At 40.3% G+C, this 24,221-nt stretch overlaps 2 protein-coding genes across 2 annotated transcripts in view; one reads left to right on the top strand and one right to left on the bottom strand.

Moving 5' to 3' along the window:
• Nucleotides 1-1,990: 1,990 nt before the first annotated feature.
• clul1 (clusterin-like 1 (retinal)) lies at nucleotides 1,991-8,177 on the top strand. Its single transcript, XM_082513863.1, has 9 exons — nucleotides 1,991-2,098; nucleotides 4,226-4,361; nucleotides 4,544-4,692; nucleotides 4,783-4,953; nucleotides 5,438-5,873; nucleotides 6,203-6,325; nucleotides 6,409-6,623; nucleotides 7,232-7,410; nucleotides 7,617-8,177. Exons 2-9 carry the CDS (start codon nucleotides 4,259-4,261, stop codon nucleotides 7,630-7,632), a joined length of 1,392 nt encoding a protein of 463 aa, XP_082369989.1. The 5' UTR covers nucleotides 1,991-2,098; nucleotides 4,226-4,258; the 3' UTR covers nucleotides 7,633-8,177.
• yes1 (YES proto-oncogene 1, Src family tyrosine kinase) overlaps nucleotides 7,870-24,221 on the bottom strand; it is a 33,537-nt gene continuing 17,185 nt past the window's right edge. The window contains exons 4-12 of the mRNA XM_082513862.1: nucleotides 23,054-23,152; nucleotides 21,224-21,327; nucleotides 20,461-20,610; nucleotides 18,996-19,151; nucleotides 15,086-15,265; nucleotides 13,335-13,411; nucleotides 12,372-12,525; nucleotides 11,756-11,887; nucleotides 7,870-9,800 (exon numbers count right to left, since the gene is read on the bottom strand). Coding sequence (XP_082369988.1) covers nucleotides 9,592-9,800; nucleotides 11,756-11,887; nucleotides 12,372-12,525; nucleotides 13,335-13,411; nucleotides 15,086-15,265; nucleotides 18,996-19,151; nucleotides 20,461-20,610; nucleotides 21,224-21,327; nucleotides 23,054-23,152 — 1,261 coding nt within the window. The 3' untranslated portion in view covers nucleotides 7,870-9,591. The remainder of the gene's footprint in view (nucleotides 9,801-11,755; nucleotides 11,888-12,371; nucleotides 12,526-13,334; nucleotides 13,412-15,085; nucleotides 15,266-18,995; nucleotides 19,152-20,460; nucleotides 20,611-21,223; nucleotides 21,328-23,053; nucleotides 23,153-24,221) is intronic.

The following is a 24,221-nucleotide window of genomic DNA, read 5'->3' on the forward strand; positions in this document are numbered from 1 at the left end:
ACAGTTTCATTCATTATAATTCAGTTCTCTGCTTATGTCTTCAACCCAGGACTTCAGACTTTGATCAGTGCCACAATATTAAACATGACACACACACCCAGCACTATTTGTGTAATTGATTATTATCAGGATGTCCAAAAACCTCCCAGAAAAGCCTTCAGTTAATCCAAAATGCTGCAGCAAGAATACTGACAGGAACTAGAAAGAGAGAGCATATTTCTCCTGTTTTGGCTTCCCTTCATTGGCTCCCTGTTAAATCCAAAATTGAATTCAAAATCCTGCTCCTCACATACAAGGTCTTAAATAATCAGGTCCCATCTTACCTTAATGACCTTGTAGTACCATATTACCCTATTAAAGCACTTCACTTTCACACTACAGGCTTACTTGTTGTTCCTAGAGTATTTAAAAAATAGAGTGGGAAGCAGAGCCTTCAGTTTTCAGGCCTTCTTCTTCTGTGGAACCAGCTTCCAGTTTGGATTCGGGAGACAGACATTATCTCTACTTTTAAGATTAGGCTTAAAACTTTCCTTTTTGCTAAAGCATATAGTTAGGGCTGGACCAGGTGACCCTGAATCCTCCCTTAGTTATGCTGCAATAGGTGTAGGTTGCTACGTGATTCCCATGATGCATTAAGTATTTCTTCTTCAGCCACCTTTCTCACTCACTATGTGTTAATAGACCTCTCTGCATTGAATCATACCTGTTATTAATCTCTGTCTGTCTTCCACAGCATGTCTTCCTTCTCCCACCCCTCCCTGAGCCTGGTTCTGCCGGAGGTTTCTTCCTGTTAAAAGGGAGTTTTTCCTTCCCACTGTCGCCACAGTGCTTGCTCATAGGGGGTCATATGATTGTTGGGTTTTTATCTGTATGTATTATTGTAAAGTCTACCTTACAATATAAAGAGCCTTGAGGCAACTGTTGTTGTGATTTGGCGCTATATAAATAAAATTGACCTGAATTTCTCAATGAGTAATTGTGTGCTTGAAATCTTACACAGCCAAGTGCCATTTTATACATTCAACTGTTTTATGTTGAGCTGAGCCATGGAAGGACATGGGAGGAACGGGTTTGCCCTGCAGTGTTATAGGAACCAGGTGCAGAAGGTGTCAGTGAGGCTGAAGCACTGGCTGTTTTTGATTATTATCCATAAGGACTCTATTATCTGGGTCACACCATGCAAAGAGGGCACATTTTTGAGAATGATGGGAGCAGCAGTGAGAGAGTCCCTCGCATTTGACCAAGAATGAAAACTTTTAATGGAAACAGCTTTCTGCTGAGAGGAATGTGTCCCTTTACTAAAAAATAGGCTGGACTGGCTTCTATTCATATAATATATAACAGAGTGTACTATTCACCTCTTTCACCTGTGCCAGTATAGGTTATGAGATCAGTCCAGCTCAGGTTAAAAAAAACCCAAAACAAGCTTAACAACAGAAAGAATAACGTGTAAAGCTCAGCTCACTGTGTGTGTGTGTGTGTGTGTGTGTGTGTGTGTGTGTGTGTGTGTGTGAGTGAACAGGACTGAGACAACCATGTGTGCTTGGTTGACTGGTTAATGGTTAATTTAACATTAATATTTGTGTGTGCAGCAAACATTTCCAAAAGCCTTTACACAGATGTACAGCTGCTGGCAGATGTAATCAGAATTTGCTGTTGATTCTGAGACATTTTGACTCTTTTGTGGTTATTTAACTTGAATCCCTTCAGGGACATCTTCTCTACACCTCATATAAAAGCCAGCCACAGAGTAAACCTTTCAGCCTCTAATGTGCACGTACAAGACTTCTGGCCTCTGATGTCTTGTCTGACATGTGCCGATACCCCATTACAACATTTGAAATAAATACATTTTTCTGGTTGTCAACAGTACGTTTGATGTGACTAAGCAGTCTCTTGTCCAAAACAAACCACTCAGTCAGTGTGACGACTGCTGGATTAACGGGCATCAACCTCAAGCAAGGACAGTAATAGGATAAAGCTGAAGTGGAAAGATTACCAACAGATCTCGTCAGGTCAAGATATCCTGACGAGATCTGTCCACACCGAGCACTTTGTTTATTTCGGTCGACAGAGAAGCACCTTCAGTCTGCTGCTGGTGAGTTGTGCCTCATGTAATCGCTCTGTTGTTGTTATGTTTGTCTTTTAGTTAATCAACACTTCTTCAGCTAACTTTTATCATTAACGCTTTTTCTAAGTGAAGTCGGAAATTTTCCATGAGCTGTGATAGCACAGCAACAGTTGTAGATAGATAGATACTTTAATTATTGCCATAAATAAAATTCAAATATTCAGCAGCTGTATTTAAAAATTAACCTAAATTCATAACCATAACCATAAATAATGAAATCATGTTAAAAAAAATGACACCATTCTTCCCCCTTTTTTTACCCACTCATCCTGGATGTCAGCTGGCAAAGGGCAAAAAGTGAGATACGCCAAGGAAAAGACAGGAGTCTGTTATTGAGTTATAGTTGAATCAGTTTAAACATATTTTAATAAAAACTGGAGACAGTAAAATAGAATAGAGAAGCTGTTTTTAGCACATCCCTAAAAGGTTCATCCCTGTTTACTGTAAATCCCTGCTGCATGCCAAATTGTAACTCACGAGGCTTATAATTGAGGCACAGGCTCTAGAAAATTCAGGCAGATGATTTAAATGTTACCAAACTGGCAACCCAACTCAAAACAATTCAAAAATGTATTTTTAAAGTTTCCTCTTTTGTGTATCCTTGTGATTTTATGGAGCTTAACCTCCTGACACAACAGATGTCCCTGTCGGAAACACAGCTTGCAAAATTTTTGAGCTGAATTTGACCCTACGGTGCCTTTTGCTTGGTGATCACCGCCTGCTGCTGACCTCACACTGGTGCTGCTTAAAGTAAAAACTAAACTCAGTCAGCCAAATGAATAAAAAGATAAGAAAAGAAAAAGGGCAAAGCCTCCTCATAGAGTCATAACAGGCTACACCATTGCTCTAAACAATATATGTTAAATTTGTTTAAATGCAGTAAAGTATAGTGATCACTATTCTGTGCAGGAAACTATTGGTGAAATGTTAACAAATATGGTAACTGAGAAGTAAGTATGAGAGAGGTGGGATTTTTCGCACGATCTGACCCTGACCCTAACCCCAACCCTTTAATAAACGCTAAGCAGAATTGATATTGTCCTTGCAACACTGGAATTTCATAAATGCACGAATGGCTTGGTGCGCCAAAGAATAAAGTCAGAAGAATGTGATTGGTCACTTGCAATGTTGATCCTGGAACAACATTTACTATGTTGTTCCAGGATCAACACCAACACGACGATATAAGATCATCCGGATTTTTCAGCGCCTAGTGGCTGTGTAGCGCCACCAAGTGGGAGACTTCTATATGACCACGTTAAATCAGGCTCACGCTCACCCTTAAATCCTGTCGCCTTTGTGGCTGACTAGATAGCACCTATTGTTTTCTTGAAAATGGATAAAGATGGATTTGTGTATGCAAGCACAAATAAGTCAAATTGTTAGATTTGAAAGCAAAGAAAAGAAAGCCTAAGAAAAAAACTCCAGAGAGCACAAACCTCCGCCTCGGCAGCTCACTCTCTGGGGAGTAGTTACATTTAAAGGGAAATAAGTATATTCTTTATATATTCATGTTATTTTCATCGTCCTTTTTAGAAGTTTGTAGTGCAGTAAAGCCAAGTGCAAAGTGCAGGTGTTCACCATCTTAATATACTTGACATAATTTTGAGTATAATTGTTATTTTGAGTATTTTTTATTTTTGTGCATATAGTTCACATGTGGCATTCATTTCATTGACTATTAAAACAATGGAATGTTTAAATGTTTAGGGATAAATATCAAGTTAAAAAGGTTTTAAAATACTCATGAACATGCTATATGTATTAAAGTTGTTATCAATTTAAAGTATTATAACTTGTAATTGTAATGTACATAAAAAATAAGATTTAGCTGTACTCAAAAAGTTCTTGTCAGTCTCAAAACTGACATTTGAAGTAACTATGTGTAGCATTATTTGCATATTAATCTAGTGACCTTAAATGAGAGGTCACCATGATGCCATGATTTGCTTACTCATCTTTGCAAAACGATCTCTTTGATAACAATCTTAAAGTTTATGCACAGATAGGCTCTAATTGTGTTTAAATCTCAGTGTCTAAATGTGAGTCGGTTTCATACGTAACCCCTAAATCACACTTGGTATATCCTGTCAGACTTTTTATTAGTCGCTGTGACAGAGCTCCAAAATGAACTTCCTGCTGGGTTTAACACTTATGTTGGTGACGCTGGGTCTCCTCGATTCTGTACCTACGGATCAAGGTGAAGGCATCTCAGAGGACACTTTAAAACGTGAGTTTGCAGAACAGACACTTCCAAGTAGATTTGGTTCATCTAATTATTCTTTTGTTCAGAAATATTTGTAAGTGACTTTGAAGGAAATGTGTTTCTTGTTCTTAATATTAAACTTTTAGGGTTTAATAGTGTGTTTATGTGTAGACTAAAATGCATTCAGTTTCCTTTTGTTTTCTCAGAGTTGTCACTGGGTGGTGAGAAGCTTGTGGATGAGGAGGTAAGGAGAGCTTTGTATGGGGTGAAGCAGATGAAGGAGGTGATGTGGAGGAATGAGCAGAAGCATGAACACCTGATGAGGTCTTTGAGAAACAGCAGCGAAAAGAAGAAGGTTGGATCCACGTTTGATTTCCTGCAAAAGAAAATAAAAGATTCAAGTCAATGATGAAAACATATTAAAGAATCCTATTTTGACCACCAGGGGGCAGCAGAACTAGCCAAGGAGGTGACTGAGAAGCTAAAAGAGGCAGAGGAGCAGTGCAAAGACTCCCTGCAGACTGAGTGGGAGGACTGCAGACCCTGTCTGGAGGATGCATGTAAAAACTTCTATACCTCCACCTGCCGCAGGGGCTTTGCTTCTTTCCATACTAAGGTATGCAGACTTTCATGCCCTTCAAATAATGCTGCTAGAAATAAAGTTACATGTTCTCAGTTGAAAAATGACAGTTGTACAGTTGGCGCAATCTTCTCCCACTGACAGACTGTTGTATTTTCATAACAATGCATTGAATAACTTTGTCTGAAGTCGCTTGAATAAATTAGTCAGTAATGGGAGTCATAAAAATTGAGTGCAAATCCATTTTAAAAATAGATACATACTGAGACAAAAACTGAAATATTATTTTATTAATTTATTATCATTAATTAATTTTTTTCATTGTGTATTTGTTATAATAGCGTTTTTGTTTTGTATATTAACAATAAAACAATACCTCAAAATAAATCCTGATGTTTGAGTAGTAGATGCTAAATTCAGCTAAAACGGGATGTTTTTGAATTATCTCCCAATCCTGAAATCACAGTTGTTCTATTCTATTCTGTGAAATGCATCAATTTCCATCACTTCTGTTTTGTAGGTAGAAAACTTTTTTAAAAGAGTTTCCCGGCGCTTTGGTCCCCGTGAGACCAACTTGGAAGCAGGGGACATTCTGGTAAACCAGGATAACAACACAGACACAGAGATCGTCCAGATGGAAGACTCCTTCAACCGACTGGTCAATAAAGTGGGAATGCTGGTGAACCGTAGCGTCACCCTGGTCTCTAAGCTGAGCAGCAGGCTTGACAAAGCTCTTCAGAGAGCCTTTCTGAACAACACCGATATCCTGATGGAAGAAACCACCTCTGATCCCTACGACCCTGCCCGGGACTCGGGCTTCCTGCAAGGTGTGGGACTAGAGGAAGTACTGGAATCCTTCTTTGACTTTGCTAAAAGTGTGGTGGATGAGTTTGGAGCTGTGGTGACCCAGGTGTTTGATGATATCCACAAGACAGTGGAGGAGGAGAAGAAGAAAGGTAATGATTAAGCCGAGCAGTTTGCCTCACGTGTGCCAGTGAGCGTGTGCCAAATATACAAAAAATGATAACAGCTGCAGATTTCTCTGGTTCCATCTGTAAATTTATAGAGCTGCTGCTGGAATTGGTTGGAATTAAAATATGCAGATTCCTTGCTCCCAGTGCCACATGGTTTGGAACTACTGAGTTGAAATCATTTTAAATGTAATTGAACAAATTTCAGTGCATTTTCTTATTTGTAAGTTAACTGTACAGACTGAGTTTTATTATTCTTAGCTGTTCCATAAAGTGTTAGCAAACTAAAAAATAAATAAAAAATTCTGTTGTAGAGAGGGAAAGTCTTCCTCGCTTCCTGCAGAACAGGAAGCTGTGCAGAGCCCTCCGCAGACAGACATCAGAGTGCTGGCAGCTACAGAGCGAGTGTGAGAACTGCCAGGGAGCTCTGCTCACAGGTGAGCAACCACCAGCCTCAACCTGGACGTTTATTCGAGCTGACATTTTGAAACTTAAAACTTTATCTTCTTCTTGGCTCCAGAGTGTCCCAGTGTTCGGGAACTGCACGTGGAGTTGGATGACGTTTCTCAGCTGCTGGAAATCTCCAAAGAGCAGTTTGATGAGATCTTGTCTATTGTCCAGCACCACACTGATGAAACAGTCAGTTGGCTCAGCAACATGTCGGCTGTATACAGCTGGGTGGCTCAGGCTGTGAGCAACAGCAGCGCTTCACAAAATATCTTCCACATCACCAAGGTGAGGAGGGATGGTGGAAGAGGTGGCAAAGCTATGATGAAATATGAAATAAAAACAGCAGATATGTTTTCTTAAGGAGAAATTTAAATGGAGGCATATCCACAGAGCTTTTGTCATGGAACTCTTAAATCTTCAATAAACCGAATTTAAATCGCAAACATTTATAAAATAGTAGAAATACTTGGTGACAATGGGGGAAAAAAAACCTCCCTTTCAACAGGAAGAGACCTTTGGCACAACCAGACTCAGGGAGGAGCGACCATCTGCTATGCCTGGTTGGGTGAGGGAAGGAAAATAGGACAAAAGATAAAATATAGAAGAGAGCCAGAGTTTAATTGCTAATGATTAAACACAGCAGTGGAGAATAAATGCACAGAGTGAAAAGAGACGAGTGAAGAAGAAATGCTCAGTGCATCACGGGAAGCCCCTCCCCAGCAGCACTCACCTATAGCAGTGTAACATAGGAATGGTTCAGTCATCTGATCCAGCCCGAACTTTAAGCTTTAGCAAAAAGGAAAATTTTAAATCTGATCGTAAAAGTGGAATATTTATTGTATATGCCACTGCAAAGGAGTGCTTGATGTAAAATGACTTCTTCCACTCTCCAGGTGGCGCCAGAGAGCCACAATGAACAGAATGAGGCTGTTCGTGAGACCAAGGTGGAGGTAAGCATCCTAAACTCTCCTCCGCTTACCCTCACCGTTCCCAGCGAGCTGGAGCTGCAGGACCCAGCCTTCATTCAGTATGTGGCTCGAGAGGCTCTGGAGAAGTACAAGGAGATGGTCAGGTGAGAGCCAGAATGACTGAACCCTTCACCCATGCTTTTGTCAGTATCACTTGTCCTTTTTCTTTAAAAAAAAAAAAAAAAAAAAAAAAGGCAGAAATGTCATTAGATAGCAAGGCTGAATCGTTCTGAAATATTGATGCAATATTCATCAGTTTTACAACGACGGTGGAGATCATTTAGGTATTGCTTTCTCTGCTTCTTTACAGGTTTGAAGATGAGTAATACTGCAGTGTGCAACAGTGAATACAACTCGAGCATGTTTGTATTGTAGCCATCATCTTGTTGAAATCTACAAATGTCAAATCAAAGTCAGAAAGCATCAGTATTCAGTAAAGTAAAAAGAAGCATAAATTTAAATGAATTTTTAAAAATAGCCACGTTTAAGAAAACATCTGGACGTCTTGGGTCCGACTCTTCAAGAAGATCACTGCAACTCGTCAAGAACACAAGTAGTAAAAGTAACCTTTGAGTAAACCTTTTATTTTTTTTCCTGTACAAAAATCATTATTAGTAACTTTTCTCATTCATTTCATTATTCATGTCCCTACTAGTTCAAGTCCCCATGTCTTTATGTTTAAGAACAATCACACATGTTCTTTGAGTGATGAACAGAAAGAATTACAACAACAACAACAAAAAGTTCACATCTTTGTAGCTTTCATACTCCCAAATTTCCCCATCACACACACCTGGACAGAGAATGGAAGCATTTCTAAGAATTTCTTATTAGATTTTGATCTGTAAAAGCACTAAAGCCCTGTCTGGAACACAGTGTGTGCCAGGTGTTTGTTTTGTCTGTCTGTTTCTATTTAACTCGCACACGAAGTGATATATCATCTGTACCGCCGGGAACTGAACTATGAAAATCATAGGAGAGCGGAGCTGCTCACATGCAAATACCACTGGAGATGCTTCATTAAACATCACCACACGCACGGCTTTGCATAGTTGCATTTCAAACCTATGAGAATACTTGATTGAGGTTGTAGCTTTGGATAAAGCTTTTCCCTCCAGCAAAATCTGAAATGAGGACAGTGTCGATCTGCACACAGTCCCACGTATGGCGACTCCTGCACCGTCAGTCACGGCGCTGCAAAATTCGACTGTGTAGATGTGTGCAATAATGAAGAGAAATCTACAAGAATCTTCTGTAGCAATCAGAGCTGTACAACAGGGAAAGAAAGACAAGAAGCAAATCTTATAGAAAGATGAAGACAATCTTAATTAAATTTCACAGCTGAACTGTCTAATCTTTTCTTTTCTTATACAAAACGTTAATCAGGAAAAACTGTTTGCACTTGTAAATTAGCAAAATACCTCTTTATGATTTCAAGTCCCAGATTAAATGACAAAAAAAGAAGAAAATTTCATTTTGAGATTCAAACAACCCTGTTATAAAACACTTGTTATTCCTGCTTCTTCCACCTCGTCACACCTGCTCAAATACACTTTTTATACATACTGTATGTACATCTGCGGTCATCTCTCAGTACATTCTTGCATCCATACGATACCACCGTTTTTCCTCCTCCATTTATTCCACCTCATAATGCTCCACACTTTACAGTCAGAGCACATACGTAACATCTCACACAGTAATTGGGCGCCCACTACATACATATGGCTGACAAATGAAAGGAAATACTCGAATCCTTTGCTCCTTTTGTGCCCACTGAGTCGCCGTTTGTTTTTCCTTTGATTTGTCAGCAGTCTGTTCTTATCAACCTACATATTCATACCAAACTCATATACATATAAAAGCTCTCACTCGAATATCAAAGACTTTTTGTTGTTAAATTTAATTTAAAAAAGATGGTGGATTGGAGGAAGGGTAGGGGAACTTCTCATTTAAAAAAACGTTCATTAAAAAAATGCATCCGCGAGTAACCATTCATTTGAAAATTTGGATCACAGTGTTGTGGCCAGCCTATATGGATTATTGTGATATGCACAGTTCTCAGAGTTCAACCCGCTTGGACATTTCCCCACATATTTGGCCCCCCAGGTACATAAGGGACAAACCTCTACTTCCTCTACATCGGGTATGTCAGTTTGGAAAAGTTTGTAAAAAAAAAAAAAAAAAAGTATTTTCTGCAGCTTCAGCAGAAACGTTGGTTTTCCTGGATTTTGATCTCTGCCGATGTACCGCGGTTTGCCAGAGTTAGTCCCAGATCCTCCCGACTAGAGGTTGTCTCCTGGCTGATACTGTGGCTCTGTGGCTGTGAAGTAGTCTTCTAAAAAGGACTGGATGTACTCGAAGGTCGGCCTTTCATCTGGCTCCTTCTTCCAGCACTGCTTCATCATCTCGTGCAGTGAATCGGGGCAGCCCTGTGGGCAGGGCATGCGGTAACCTCGCTCTACCTGCTCGAGTACCTCTCGATTCACCATGCCTTAAAGGAAAAAAAAAGGACAAGAAATACAATATAAATGGACAGCCATTATATAGTCAGGTTATCCAAACATTCATTACAAAGGTACTTCATACATCTATTCATTTATTTGATCTAAGTAAGGCAGTGGGATTGTAATCGTGGAAATTTACACTATAGACACACAAAAAGGGAGATTATCTCACCATCTAACCTATGTGCCGAGTGAAGCTGTGCACTCTGATGGATGGGAATAAAATTTCATAAATTGGTGGTTTAATATAACTCTAGACGTTTTTTATATAATTTATTTTATTTATTATGGTCATGAGAAATACATCTTCAGAATTTCTGAAGATCTCTCAAAGTTTTTCTTTGGACATTAGCAGCTTTTCCACTAATTTTCACTCTAGTCCTTGTACGGATGTATTCATTTATTTTTGCCTTTGAAGCATTCAAGCACACGCACACACACACACACACACACACACACACCTAATATAGTTTGACTTCCACATTAATATGACTTCTCTCTGTGGTTATTTGAAAAACCATATAACAGAAGGAGTCTTCCAAAGTTTTCTGGTCAAGAAAACTAGTACAACTTTTGATTAGGAAATAGCTCAGTGTGCAGCCTGACTGTAGAAAGCGCTGCTGTCATACAGCTGACAGCAGGATTAAATGCCCACGCAGACCACTGTGGTACGGGGGGAAAAAAACCTCAATGACCCAGTTGGAAGTTCACTCATTATTTCCTGTTAAGACTTTTAGTCAATTTTAAAACACATACAGGGAGATAAGACTGTTAGCAGAAATAAACCGATACAGGTGCTCCAGCGCTCTCACAGAGAAGTCTGCGTAGCTTCCTCCAGTTTACTGGTTTACTCGTAAAACTGAACAACAAGAAAACAAACAGAACTGCTCCAGCTCCGCGTCCCAGTGTCACAGATTTCTTCCCAAGACAGGAAGATCGTGATCATGAACTCTGTGACACAGCACAGAAACCGCTCCGTGGGGAGCTCAACTGCAGCTAAAAGAGGTTATGACACAGAGTCAGCGGCATGGTCACAGCATAGCCGCATCCTCCCCCCTCCATCTCTCTGTGGGAGAGTGGGGATCAGATTATCTCACAGTCGGAGAGGAGAGGAAAAGCCCCGAGCAGCTGCTGAGACCAGGATGTGGTGGCAGCAATATGTCGGCTGCTGAGGTGGTAGAATGATTTACATCTCGCATGTTAAAACCTCAGCTCTAACATCATGTCTGCCTATTCGGGTAACAGTAGATACCTATACACACACACTTGATATAAAATGGAAAAGAAATGACACATCACAGTCCAGACACTTGGTCTAACTGCATCCAAATACATCTGCACTGTCTAGCATCGAATTCAAATAAGAAGAGCAGACCATACATGTACAGTTAGACACTTTATGGTTTAAAAAAATGCAAATAAGTGGGTTCAACCCCCTGAATCTGCAGCTCTGGGGTGAAATAATTAGAGGAATGATTTGCACTGAAACCAAGAAGGCCACTGGAGCCAGATGGACCTCTACAAGACATCGTTAAGTCGTCCATATGGCATGCTCTGTAATCACTGTCAGTTTAACACAGTTCAAGGCACACACTGCAGTACTGATCTCATACAGCAGGGGGCAGAAACGAGGTGGAAGAAAGGGATAAGAAGGGGGATCACACATGCAAGGGTACTTTGCCAGTGACTGACAAGTTACTAAACACCTGAGATGACTCATATCAGATCACATGTGTGGATTTCTATTCTAATTCACAGGGTGAAAAAGCCCCAGATGACTGAGGATGACAATAGCGTGCTGGAAAATAATCATGACGCAAAACTGTCTCCTGGGGCAAACCATCACGAGAACTCCATTCAGCTGAACAAAGGAGGAGGGGCCAAAAGCATCTACAGCAAAAATTAAAAGTGCATTACATGTATCTGCGTGTGCTGTCTTTACCTGGATATGGTACTCTGCCCTTGGTCACAAGTTCAGTCAGCAGGATACCGAACGACCAGACGTCTGATTTAATGGTAAAGCGTCCATACAAGGCAGCTTCAGGTGCTGTCCACTTGATGGGGAATTTAGCACCTGGCAAAAAAGAAAAGGAAACAGCGAGGCGAGTCAAGCATGGGCAAAGAAAACATCAATAAGACTGCTGAATATTCCTCAGTTGGTAAATCAATAATTTAAACTTTTCAAATGTTAGAAACTGTGAAAAAGCAGCACATCCTCACATCAGGATGCCAAATCGGTCAACTGATTAGAAACGTTAACTGATTTTTTGAACCACCCTTCAGCTCAAAAAAATGTAAGCATGTGTAGCCTAAATGAACAAAATCATGGTTCATGTAGCGGGCCTGCAAATTGCATTTTTAATTATAGCTAATATCAAAATCTGCTGTGACATTTTCAGGTTCAACTCAATTTATTTAAGCTCCAAGTCCTGTATTAAGCAGCAGTCATAACTAAATAGATCAGAGCAGGCACTGAGAGGCCCAGTATCAACATGTTCTCTATTTATAGTCAGTGCAGACAAACATGCGTCCAACTGCATCCGCTCCCTGTCACACACCTTGTCTGGCGGTGTACTCGTTGTCCTCGATGAGCCGAGCCAGGCCGAAGTCAGCGATCTTACACACCAGGTTATCAGCGACCAGAATGTTGGCAGCTCTCAGGTCCCTGTGGATGTAGTTCATCCTCTCAATGAAGGCCATGCCGTCTGCAATCTGGGATTAAGTTGGATTGGACAGGACGTAATGGTGTTATTCTAACAGCTTCAGAAAGCAAAAGTGCGAGCATGAAAAAAGGACGTTTTATTTTCAATTATAGATCAAATCAACATAGCTGCATTTAGGTGTCAAGAATACACGAAGACAAAACTCAAACAAGGCACTCTACACCTGTAACAATGACACCAACAGCATCTGGATAAACATCCTGAACACAGCCATTCGACACCATTCTCACACTTGTTGTAAACTCCCTCTGAGGCGTCTCTGGGTTTCAGCCTGTTTCAGTTTTAATTCCCCCCCAAAAAAAGGAAAAGAAAAATTACTACTCTGCAGAGTGGAGAGGGAGCCTGTGAGCGTGAAGAGGCAAATTAAGAGCAGATCACAGTAGGTGACTGAACCAGCGAGCTTAAATGGCCTCTGGTGAGCAGCGTTTAAGTGCTACAGGCAGTTAAGTGGGGAACAACGAGGGGAGGCACACGCAGCGGTGAAGAGCTGTCGGAGGGGGAGAGGAGGCGCACATTGTTGCACAGGAAGCGGCAGAGAGGGGAAGGGTAGATTTTAAATAAATTATGCCAGCCAGATGGAGAACAAACCGAAACCAGTATTCACAGGGCGTGAATATTTGACTCATGCACACCTACACACACGGCTGGAAAGAAGCCCGCGTGGAGCTTTCTCCGCTGCATTGCTGATGTATGATAATCTTTCCCCTCAGTCAGAGTTAAAAGAGCAGCCGGGCAGGGAAGAGACACGGGGAGCTGCTGCACCTGTGTTAGCATTTAAACACTGAGTTTTTATCCTACCTGTGAAGCCATGTCCACTAGCTGGGGAAGCTTCAGATACTTTCCATCTCCCTCCTTCAGAAAGTCCAGTAAACTACCTGCCAGAGTTTAGAAGACTACTGTCAAGAGAATCAATACATCCGTCTGCAACGTGTATAAAGACAACACCAAAATAAACAGAAACAGAAATAACCTGGAGGCACCGCGACTGTTAAAAAGTGAATACAACCCTTCAAATGAACTGTGATGTGTTTTTAAAGGCTGCTGGACTGCGGGGGATCCAGTGGTGCAGGGGTGAGCAAGTTGTTGACTGGAAGGTTTGTGTGTGTTTAATGGGGTCAGATTAAGAATGAAATACTTATTAAATGTTGATGGAACTATCTGGCTGTTCTAATCACAGTTCTGTACCAGTTAATGAGTTCAAATTTTACCTTTTTGCTGCTCTTGTTTAACATCTGCTCAAAAAATAAATCAATCAATCAGAGTGAAAGGAGTGGCTATTGATCGCTTGGCTTAAGTATAATCTGTGTGACAGCTCTAAAAAGAGCTCTGAGGCCAGGGATAACATTATATAAGCTCTGAAATAATTTGCATTTACTTTTCTGAGGTTAAAAGATAAACAGAAGATCTTTTATAGAAACACTCTAATAGAAAAATTGACAGACACAAATTATTATTCCAAGAGGACGTCAGGTTTTTTTTTATTCTTTGAAAGGTCTGTCGATATTTTCACTTCTAAGGTTTACACAAGATATGTCAGACTTCCTGCCTCACTCTTGGAGTGGAAAAAAAAAGTATTTATCTCAAAGCTGCACTCAAACAAGCTCTGCATAAACATACATTTTCTTGCCGCTCTGACTCTCTATGCCACCACAGTGGATTTAAATCCAAATAAACAAATCAATTTGTGCTTGAAGGGAAGATTTTTCAGCTTTAATTCAGAGGTTTTACAAAAATGAATGCATGAAGTGTTTGGGTATTATAGCCATTTTTTATACACAGTCTCCATTTTCAGACAACTGACTGAGGAGCAGTTTCGTGGCCAGGTGAGGCGAGCTCTCCTGTTATTTCATGCCAAATGAAGCACACATCTGAAGTTGATTCAAAGTGATTGTCTTTTGATTTTTAGTGTTATTTTAACTACAAGCCCCAAAGAGACGTCACTGCAAACAGTATGGGCACGTTTGGCTGGCTGTTCCTAAACAGTTTATGGATGAAAAAAAAAATGAGTCACAGCACGACTCTTTTATAATATACTTGAATGTTTTAGATCATATTATATTATCACTAACAGAAAATTCATCATCATCTACGGAGATCAACCACTCATGACTTCTATGGCGTTCCACAGGGCAGTTGTCTTGATCCATTATTTTTCTCCTTATACATGCTGCCACTTGGAAACGTCACCAAACAGCAAAACATTTGTTAGCATAGTTGTGCAGTCGATACACAGCTATCTGTAGAGCCAGGCGACACTGATTTAATGAGCTTTTTAGCACTGTGTTTAACATATGAATGACTGCAAATGCTTTAAGACTAAATTTCATTTCTTCATTTCTTGGCTCTAAAACCAAACACGATTTGTGTGTTTATTTCTGATGGACTGTTTGTTTATTTAAATGTCTGTTTTCATATGGGTTCATATGCTTTAGTTCCTGTGAATCTCTTTGGAACCTCTGTGTTATACTGGGCTATACAAATAAATTTAAGATATACATTCTTTGTGTGCATCGTCATAACTTCTGGTTTGGAAACTGAACAGTTCTTACCTTTGCCCATAAACTCAGTAACAATGTATATGGGCTCCTCAGACACCACGGCATAGAGAGGTACCAGTTTGTCATGCCTCAGTTTCTTCATGATCTGAGCCTCCTGCAGGAAAGCCTCTGGAGACATGGTGCCCGGCTTCAGGGTCTTGATCGCCACCTTAGTCGTACCGTTCCATGTGCCTGAATATATATGAAACAAAATGTGAATGATCACTTATTTACTTTGCAAAAGTAAATACTTTGCTTGAAAGATACAGAGGAAATACACTTCCAATTCATTAAAAGACTAAAAGGCCCATTTTCTAACCCTTTCACGTGATTAAAAAGTCAATCCTAAAATCACTTGGACCTCTGGCAGGGCTCCCATGTATGGAGAGAACATGGCAGCTGAAATAATCGGCCACTTCCTGATTGAGAGCCACTTACTCACGCCCTGCTTACATACAATAAGCCAAGGCAGGAGATCTACTGCTTTCGTTAGAGGGCTGAGCTTCATGAATGAATCATAGCGAACAAACTCTGCGTGCACGCACGCAAGCTGAAGGACAAAGTAAGACAATGATAATATCTATAAAGTAATAACGTGAGGTGGGGAGTGCATAGAGAACATCATCTAAAAAAACAAAAACACACGAGCAGCACGAACTGCAGCTGAGCAGAAAACCATCACGAAACCACGAAACAGTGAGTGACAGAGAGGGATTCCTGGGATTGCTCAGTGGAGGCTTGCAGGTCGAGGCTTGCTGCAGGGCAGGCTTAATTAAAGACTCAACGATGAAAGAAGAGAGTCGTGTTCACTCAGAGGCCCCGTCTCACAAGCAGGCCAGTGAAAAGAAGCGTAGGAAGTGACCTGTGATTACTGGAGCTGTGTGTGTGTGTGTGTGTGTGTGTGTGTGTGTGTGTGTGTGTGTGTCTATGAAAACCCACAGGAATCTGTAATCAGCTCTGACATCAGTACGTGTGCCGGTGAGGCAGCAAAACAGGCCCACTCCTGACGTTAAAACACTAACATAAATCAGTGTCATTTGTTTTTCACATTAACTCTACATAAGTTTCATATTCATGCGCATATAAATCATGCACATTGGGCATGTTTGTAGGCCCTAATGACTGTGTGTGTTTACGTCCACAAAGTTGTTCCTGTTCTTCACTAATTCATAAGTGTTTGTGTCAAACACCTGGACTACAGCGGGGATTTATGTCTGCAAGTTGTTAACATCGGAAGTACTGCTCGAACGCACGGAGGCCACTGGTTTATCGCAATGTATCCCTTAACATCGCCATCTACAACCCTGTTAATAATTTCATTAATATGAAAGTGCAGAAAACAGAATGCAATGACCCACAAATCAAATCCCATATTTAATTGAAAAGGACACAAAGACAACATATCAAATTTTTAAGACTTTTTCGAAACGCCGCGGCTCATCGTGGTCATGTTTACAGCTCTGCTTCATCACCTCGTCCTCAAACAGCAAATTCTTTGGAAACATGGCTCTGAGTAAAGTTCCTGTTTCTGGCAGCCTTTCCAAGTATTTCTGACATATTTCACACAATAACTATTCAGCTACTAACACATTTACGTAGGCGTTTACTGTGTCGGGAGTACTTTTGCAGGGAAACATCCTCTTTTTCTGTCTCTTTGTGGTTTGAATAAACTGAGTAAATTTGAATCGACAAAAAGGGAGGGGAAAAAAACAGCATCTGTTTTATATTTTCAAATGTTATCTTGCTCTGTTAGAGCAGAAATGGATCCAGACAGATGCAAGACAGCATCTTGTTTATTCAATTTGTACACGCATAATAACAAAACAATAAAACCCCAAACAAACAAAAACAAAGTTGCTCCTCCTTGGCAAGAATTCCCCTTCACAGTCAGGATGCTTCTATACTACTACTTCCTGTATACAGGGAGTGCAGAATTATTAGGCAAGTTGTATTTTTGAGGAATAATTTTATTATTGAACAACAACCATGTTCTCAATGAACCCAAAAAACTCATTAATATCAAAGCTGAATGTTTTTGGAAGTAGTTTTTAGTTTGTTTTTAGTTTTAGCTATTTTAGAGGGATATCTGTGTGTGCAGGTGACTATTACTGTGCATAATTATTAGGCAACTTAACAAAAAACAAATATATACCCATTTCAATTATTTATTTTTACCAGTGAAACCAATATAACATCTCCACATTCACAAATATACATTTCTGACATTCAAAAACAAAACAAAAACAAATCAGCGACCAATATAGCCACCTTTCTTTGCAAGGACACTCAAAAGCCTGCCATCCATGGATTCTGTCAGTGTTTTGATCTGTTCACCATCAACATTGCGTGCAGCAGCAACCACAGCCTCCCAGACACTGTTCAGAGAGATGTACTGTTTTCCCTCCTTGTAAATCTCACATTTGATGATGGACCACAGGTTCTCAATGGGGTTCAGATCAGGTGAACAAGGAGGCCATGTCATTAGTTTTTCTTCTTTTATACCCTTTCTTGCCAGCCACGCTGTGGAGTACTTGGACGCGTGTGATGGAGCATTGTCCTGCATGAAAATCATGTTTTTCTTGAAGGATGCAGACTTCTTCCTGTACCACTGCTTGAAGAAGGTGTCTTCCAGAAACTGGCAGTAGGACTGGGAGTTGAGCTTGACTCCATCCTCAACCCGAAAAGGCCCCACAAGCTCATCTTTGATGATACCAGCCCAAACCAGTACTCCACCTCCACCTTGTTGAGTCGGACTGGGGCTCTCTGCCCTTTACCAATCCAGCCACAGGCCCATCCATCTGGCCCATCAAGACTCACTCTCATTTCATCAGTCCATAAAACCTTAGAAAAACCAGTCTTGAGATATTTCTTGGCCCAGTCTTGACGTTTCAGCTTGTGTGTCTTGTTCAGTGGTGGTCGTCTTTCAGCCTTTCTTACCTTGGCCATGTCTCTGAGTATTGCACACCTTGTGCTTTTGGGCACTCCAGTGATGTTGCAGCTCTGAAATATGGCCAAACTGGTGGCAAGTGGCATCTTGGCAGCTGCACGCTTGACTTTTCTCAGTTCATGGGCAGTTATTTTGCGCCTTGGTTTTTCCACACGCTTCTTGCGACCCTGTTGACTATTTTGAATGAAACGCTTGATTGTTTGATGATCACGCTTCAGAAGCTTTGCAATTTTGAGACTGCTGCATCCCTCTGCAAGATATCTCACTATTTTTGACTTTTCTGAGCCTGTCAAGTCCTTCTTTTGGCCCATTTTGCCAAAGGAAAGGACGTTGCCTAATAATTATGCACGCCTGATATAGGGTGTTGATGTCATTAGACCACACCCCTTCTCATTACAGAGATGCACATCACCTAATATGCTTAATTGGTAGTAGGCTTTCAAGCCTATACAGCTTGGAGTAAGACAACATGCATGAAGAGGATGATGTGGACAAAATACTCATTTGCCTAATAATTCTGCACTCCCTGTACTGTTTACTGTAGTCCTTCTAGAAGCAAGCGTTGCCACACAGCAGCCATCTTGAAATGCCTCCAGGCACTTATTCAAGGACTTGTGCATCAATAAGGATTATAATAAGGGTTTATACTCCTACCAACAGCTTCCATTCAGGATTCTTTCAGTAGCATGTCTCTTTACTATGAAGTCTCTGCTGTTTTCAATCCCCATCTCCATATTTAACAAAGACATAAAAGTAGCGTCCTTGCTGTCAACCAATTGTGCAGGAATCAAAAACTACAGCCATCATTGTCACATAACATCTGGAGGGCATGTAGATGAATTTTGCTTTGTCACTCTTTAGTGTGAGTGAGCACAATGAAAGATTGAAGCATTGGTTTCTGTGCCTGCAGGGCTGATTTCAATAAATAATATCATTCATACTGTGTGCTTGAGTATGGCTCTAGTGGCCTCTTACCCATCCAAACTTCTCCAAAGCAGCCCTGTCCCAGTTTGACCTCCAGCCGGAGTGACTCTCGTGGGATTTCCCAGGCATCCTTAGCTAGTCCCTGAGTTTGCGGCTTTACTGTGGGACACACAGTCGTCAGCCTGTAGCACAGACCATCCGCATGTTCTACACAGGAAGAAGTACATAAAAAAAAAAAAGAAGGGGAATGAGTGAGTGAGTGAGTGAATGAGCTTTGATGCGGAGTGCTTTATCCACATGCAGTCCTGGCCACCAGCAGGTAGCAAACTAGAATCAAATCACAACAGATTTGATCCCCGTCCCCACACCTCACAGAAAAACTTTATTTCCAACATGCACTCCAGAAATAATCTGATTTTCACCATAATAGTATCCCGTGTTTTATTTTGATTTCAACTACACTAAAAGGCAAGAAGATCAAGGTTCTGGGTTTTTGTTTTTTGTTTGGCAGCAGCAGCAATCGCTACATCATGTCCTGCTGGAATTCTGCACACAAAATAGGGGAAAACAGAGGAATGAGTGGAAATCCAGCCTGTATTCAAACACTGAGCAGTTAAGATCCAGTGAAGATTTTCTCACTTGTTCCTGACTTTCTGTCTCCAGATCAAAGGCTACACTGCTGCAGAGCTTTGAGCCGTAACAGTTCTTTAAAAAAAAAAAAAAAAAAAAAAAAAAAAAACCCACACAGCAGCGAGTGATTTCTATCAGTTATGTGGAAAAATGCGGTCAACACAACCAGAAACGCAGTCTCTTTTAACAAACACTCTCTTTTAAAATAGATTTTCTTACAAGTTTAACAGGATTTGTGCAGTTCGCAAAAACAGTTTGTACTGAATGTGTTTACACACCATGCGCTGCAGTCGCTTTCTTTTAAGATACCAAAGGAGACCTTTAGAATGACTGTTTATCAATACTGTGCAGATTTCAGCTACATGAGACAGTTTTTTTTAAAAAGTGAAACATTTTTTGTATTCATGGCCTCCTCTGGCTTAAGTCCCAGTGGGTTAAACTTTTTTTTTTTAGAACCTCGTTACTGAGTTACTGAGCTGTGACCGCGTCGGTGAAAGCGCTGCATGTGACTAGTTCAGAATCACCATAGCAAAAAAGCCTCTGTAACACGCATACATATTCAACACATAGATCTGCAGCTGAATAATACATTTCCCACTGTGAGCACTGAATCTGCTGGTCTACACACTGTATGGAGCCAGAGTAGGAGGCAGGGGACTACTTGCAATGCTAAAACCCTTCAAAAGAATAAGTCTCTATGGTCTCAGTGACTTTTACATCACATCTGCCCAAATAACACCACTAGGCTTCATAAAACATGCATCTGAAAAAAGGAAAGAACTAAATAAATAAATAAATAAATCTGTCCAGTTATAAACAGCACTTTGTCTAAATGCGTTCCACACGTAAATAAGACGCCCGAGTGTGCAGAAGATGGGCAGCGTACCTGTGTAGTGTTTCACCAGCTTCTGTAATGACTCAAACTGCGCTCGTGTCGTGATGTAATAACCGCCGTTGTCCAGCTTGCGGATCTTGTAGTGTTTGACGTTGTCTCCCTTTACATCGTCCCAGTCACGGATGGACAGAGAGTACGCACCTTAACAATCCACAGAAATGAACTTAGATGTGTTGCTCGGGAAAATAAACACTCTAAAATAACTAAACCGATAAGAAATAAAAAAAATATTTAGCCACAGTCACAGATGAGCCTACAAATCTCATGAAGTCGGAAGGTGAACAAAGACATACAGATAGATCTATGGTTCTATTTTACAGTAAACTACACAGTAAAGTGATAATGGTGGGTCAAGTGACAAAGCATTACAGCCATTGGTATAGCTACGCTGCTAGTGTGTCCAGTTAGAGAAGGAAAATGAAACACAAAAGTGCCAAAAATTTCAATCCACCAAATGAGAACTTGAAGCACCGGATCTCAATATCATCCAGTATTTAAAAATGCTACACTCATTCCACGAATCAGCAGGTATCTGTGTTCCTGTGATGCCCCCAGCACTCTATAGAAACATCTTTCTAAATAAATTGTTAGAAAATGTGACGGGGCAAGCTAGCACTTTGCTCTTGTGTCCAAATAGAGTCACTTATTGGTCCAAAAGAAGAAAATCGTCATGATGCTAAAGTTCAAGTTTAAAGGGAAAGGGTGACGTCTCTATACCCACGCCCATCTTTATGTCTGTTATAAATCATCCTACCTTTAGTCGTCTCACTCTCTCGTGCCAAGAAAGTTCCCCGCTGGTTTCCTGGAACCAATAAATGGCGTTCTGCATCTTTGCGGCCCATTTTACCAAAGTACCATCTGCCAAAAGAAATAAAGTCAAACAATCAGTCACAAGAGGAGAGCCCACTGTGATGTACTGCACACAATTTACATTTTCTCCTTCATATAGTAGGGATATGTTTTGTAGTGATGTGACAATATATTTGACATCAACCAGTTGACAGGTATTTATATGTGGAGTTAACATTATTGCATTGAAAATAAGACAGGGGAAAAAATATAAAATATAATTTAAGGTAAAATAATAATCACTTGTTTAAAACTTTGCTTCAACAAGCGTTTTGCATGTTTCAATTTATAGTCATGTGAAAATAAAGTTATAAAAGATTTTGCAATCCTTTTAAAAACATATACCATGCTTTAATAGGTCAAAAGGTACAACCACCTTTAGCAGCAATAACTCGAAGGACTCATTTTCTGTACGACTTTATCAGCCTCTCACCTCATTGTGGAGGAATTTTGCCCCACTCTTCTTTACAGCGTTCCTTCAGGTTTGCATCTCAATCAGCTTGAAGTCTGGACTTTGACTGGGCCATTACAAACCTGATTCTTTTTATTTTCAGACATTCAGTTGTAGATTTGTTACTGTGCTTGGGATCACTGTTCTGTTGCACGACCCAATTTCAGCCAAGCTTTAGCTGTCGGACAGATGGCTTCTGACTCTAGAATATTTAGGTATATAAAGACGAATTCATGGTTGACTCAGTGACCAAAAGATGAACTGAGGGGTCTACTACAGAGGAGGTTCAAGAAAGTGAGGCTTTTTTTGAATTAGCTGGCTCGGCAAAATAAAAGGCTCCAGTCAGAGGACATGCACAGTGTGGTTAATCTTGTGTTATAATAAAACCCTTCAGGTCCTGTGACTGCAAAAAAAGCTCAAATCATCACGCCTCCACCACCGTGCTTGCAGCTGGTATGATGTGTGTTTGTTCTGATATGGTGTGTTTGGTTTTCACCAAACGTGACGCTTTAGCCAAATATCTCTACTTTAGCTCACCGCTCTAAAGAACATTGGTACAGAAGTCATGTGGTTTGTTCAGATGCAACTTTGCAAACCTAAACAGTGCTGCCATTTTTTTCTTCACCTGGCATCCCTTCTAAACAAGCTATACTTGTTCTGTTTGTGTATACAGTGTCTGGGCTTTGTTTGCAATTTCTCTGAACATCGCACGGTCTGACCCTGGGATGAATTTGCTGGAACAGCCATTCCATGGTATATTTTCTATTTTCCACTTGTCTCCCAGATGTAAATAACAAAAATCTAAATTTTCTTGTTTGTAAGGCTTACTTTGCGAAGTTCAATCAAAGAAATGAGTTTTTTTTCTTTTTCTTTTTTTTGCTTCATATACTAAAATCCTGCAAACTCAGTCACAGTAAGTTATTTTTCATGCTAAAGGCAAAGTTGGGCAGGTTTACCCAGTTTTTTTTTTTATTTAAATGAGCAGTTTAAACCTCAAACATAAGTGAAAATGTGAAAATGGCCAACAGCTAAAAGAGAAACTAGGCCACAACTGTGTAAAAGCAGCACAATGTTTCTGTCACACAAGAAGAACAGAAAAGAGAACGCCATCGGCTCCTGTGACAATACATGGCTTCATTGTTTAGACTCTCTGTTGGGTGAGGAACGGGAAAATAACAAGAAGGGACAAGAAAAAAAAAAAAAGAGACGTGGAAATAAAAGTTGTTGGATGACAGAGAGAGGCAAAGATACTATGTTTGGAAAGGCAATTGTGTGAGTTCTTACTCTTCAGCCTGTATGGAGTCTGCTGGAGCCACATAGTTACTGGGGATATAACCTTTCTGCCCTGTGTTGATGGAGCGCGCCTCCCACCAGTCGCCTTCCCTGAAGAGAGAAGTAAATTAGAAATCAGAACCACATAATACAAACACAAAAGTGTGACTTAAAAAAAAACTATCCTATTCCAAAAGAAAGGGAGCTGGTATGAAAGCATACAAAGGGGGAAAAAAAGACAGAGAGAGGTAGGATTATACATCATCCAAAGACGTCAGCAGTCTGAGTCATCAAAATGTGGGTGGAGTTCAGATGCTGAATGTTGTTGGTGTTTTTTTAGTTTTTTTTTTTTTTTTTTTTTTTTTTTAAATCAACTGAAACTAAATAACTGATATATTATATATAGTATTAAATGAACAGATCAAGAATACAAAATTATTTAATAAATGATGACTAAAATTAGCTTTTTTGTAAAAAAAGAAAAAAAATTACTTGTACAGATGATAAAAACATGTTTAAAATAAATTTCAAGGGTTTGAGTTTCTTTATTTTAATTGCAAACAACTGACAAAGACTTGTGATGTGACACAAAGACCACATATTAAGCATTTAGTCAAAACAGGAAGTCAAGCTCAGCTTGCGATCAGCTGATAACAGCTAACCTCAGCAGGAAGCAATATTTAAATAACTCAAGATCACCTACAGTTACTGCTGTTGATAATAATAATAATAATAATAATAATGGATACTTTATTGATCCCCATGGGGAAATTACTTGTTTTTCTCTGCATTTGACCCATTCACTCAGTGAAGCAGTGGGCAGCCCACTAAGCAGGCGCCCGGGGAGCAGTGTGTAGGGACGGTACCTTGCTCAGGGGTACCTCAGGGTAGCCGTTAAGTGGATTCGAACCGCCGACCTTCCGATCATGGGGCGACCACTTTACCTACTGAGCTATCCCTGCAAACCCATTTGGAACCCACCCTTAACCCAGCTCTTCCTTTGCATGCATTACTTAATTAAAACCCCAGTTACACAGACCAGATTGGTCGGCAACCAACTGCTAACCATAAGCTGCAAATGTATTCCTGACCGGTTGATGGCGGCTGGTAGTGTGAAAATGTTCGCAAAGAGATAATGTGGTGTTGCACCAAAAATTTTCTAGCAATTGCTCTGGTCGCT

This window comes from Aulonocara stuartgranti (genome assembly GCF_965226115.1).
Source record: "Aulonocara stuartgranti genome assembly, chromosome: 18".
Taxonomy (NCBI): Eukaryota; Metazoa; Chordata; class Actinopteri; order Cichliformes; family Cichlidae; genus Aulonocara; species Aulonocara stuartgranti.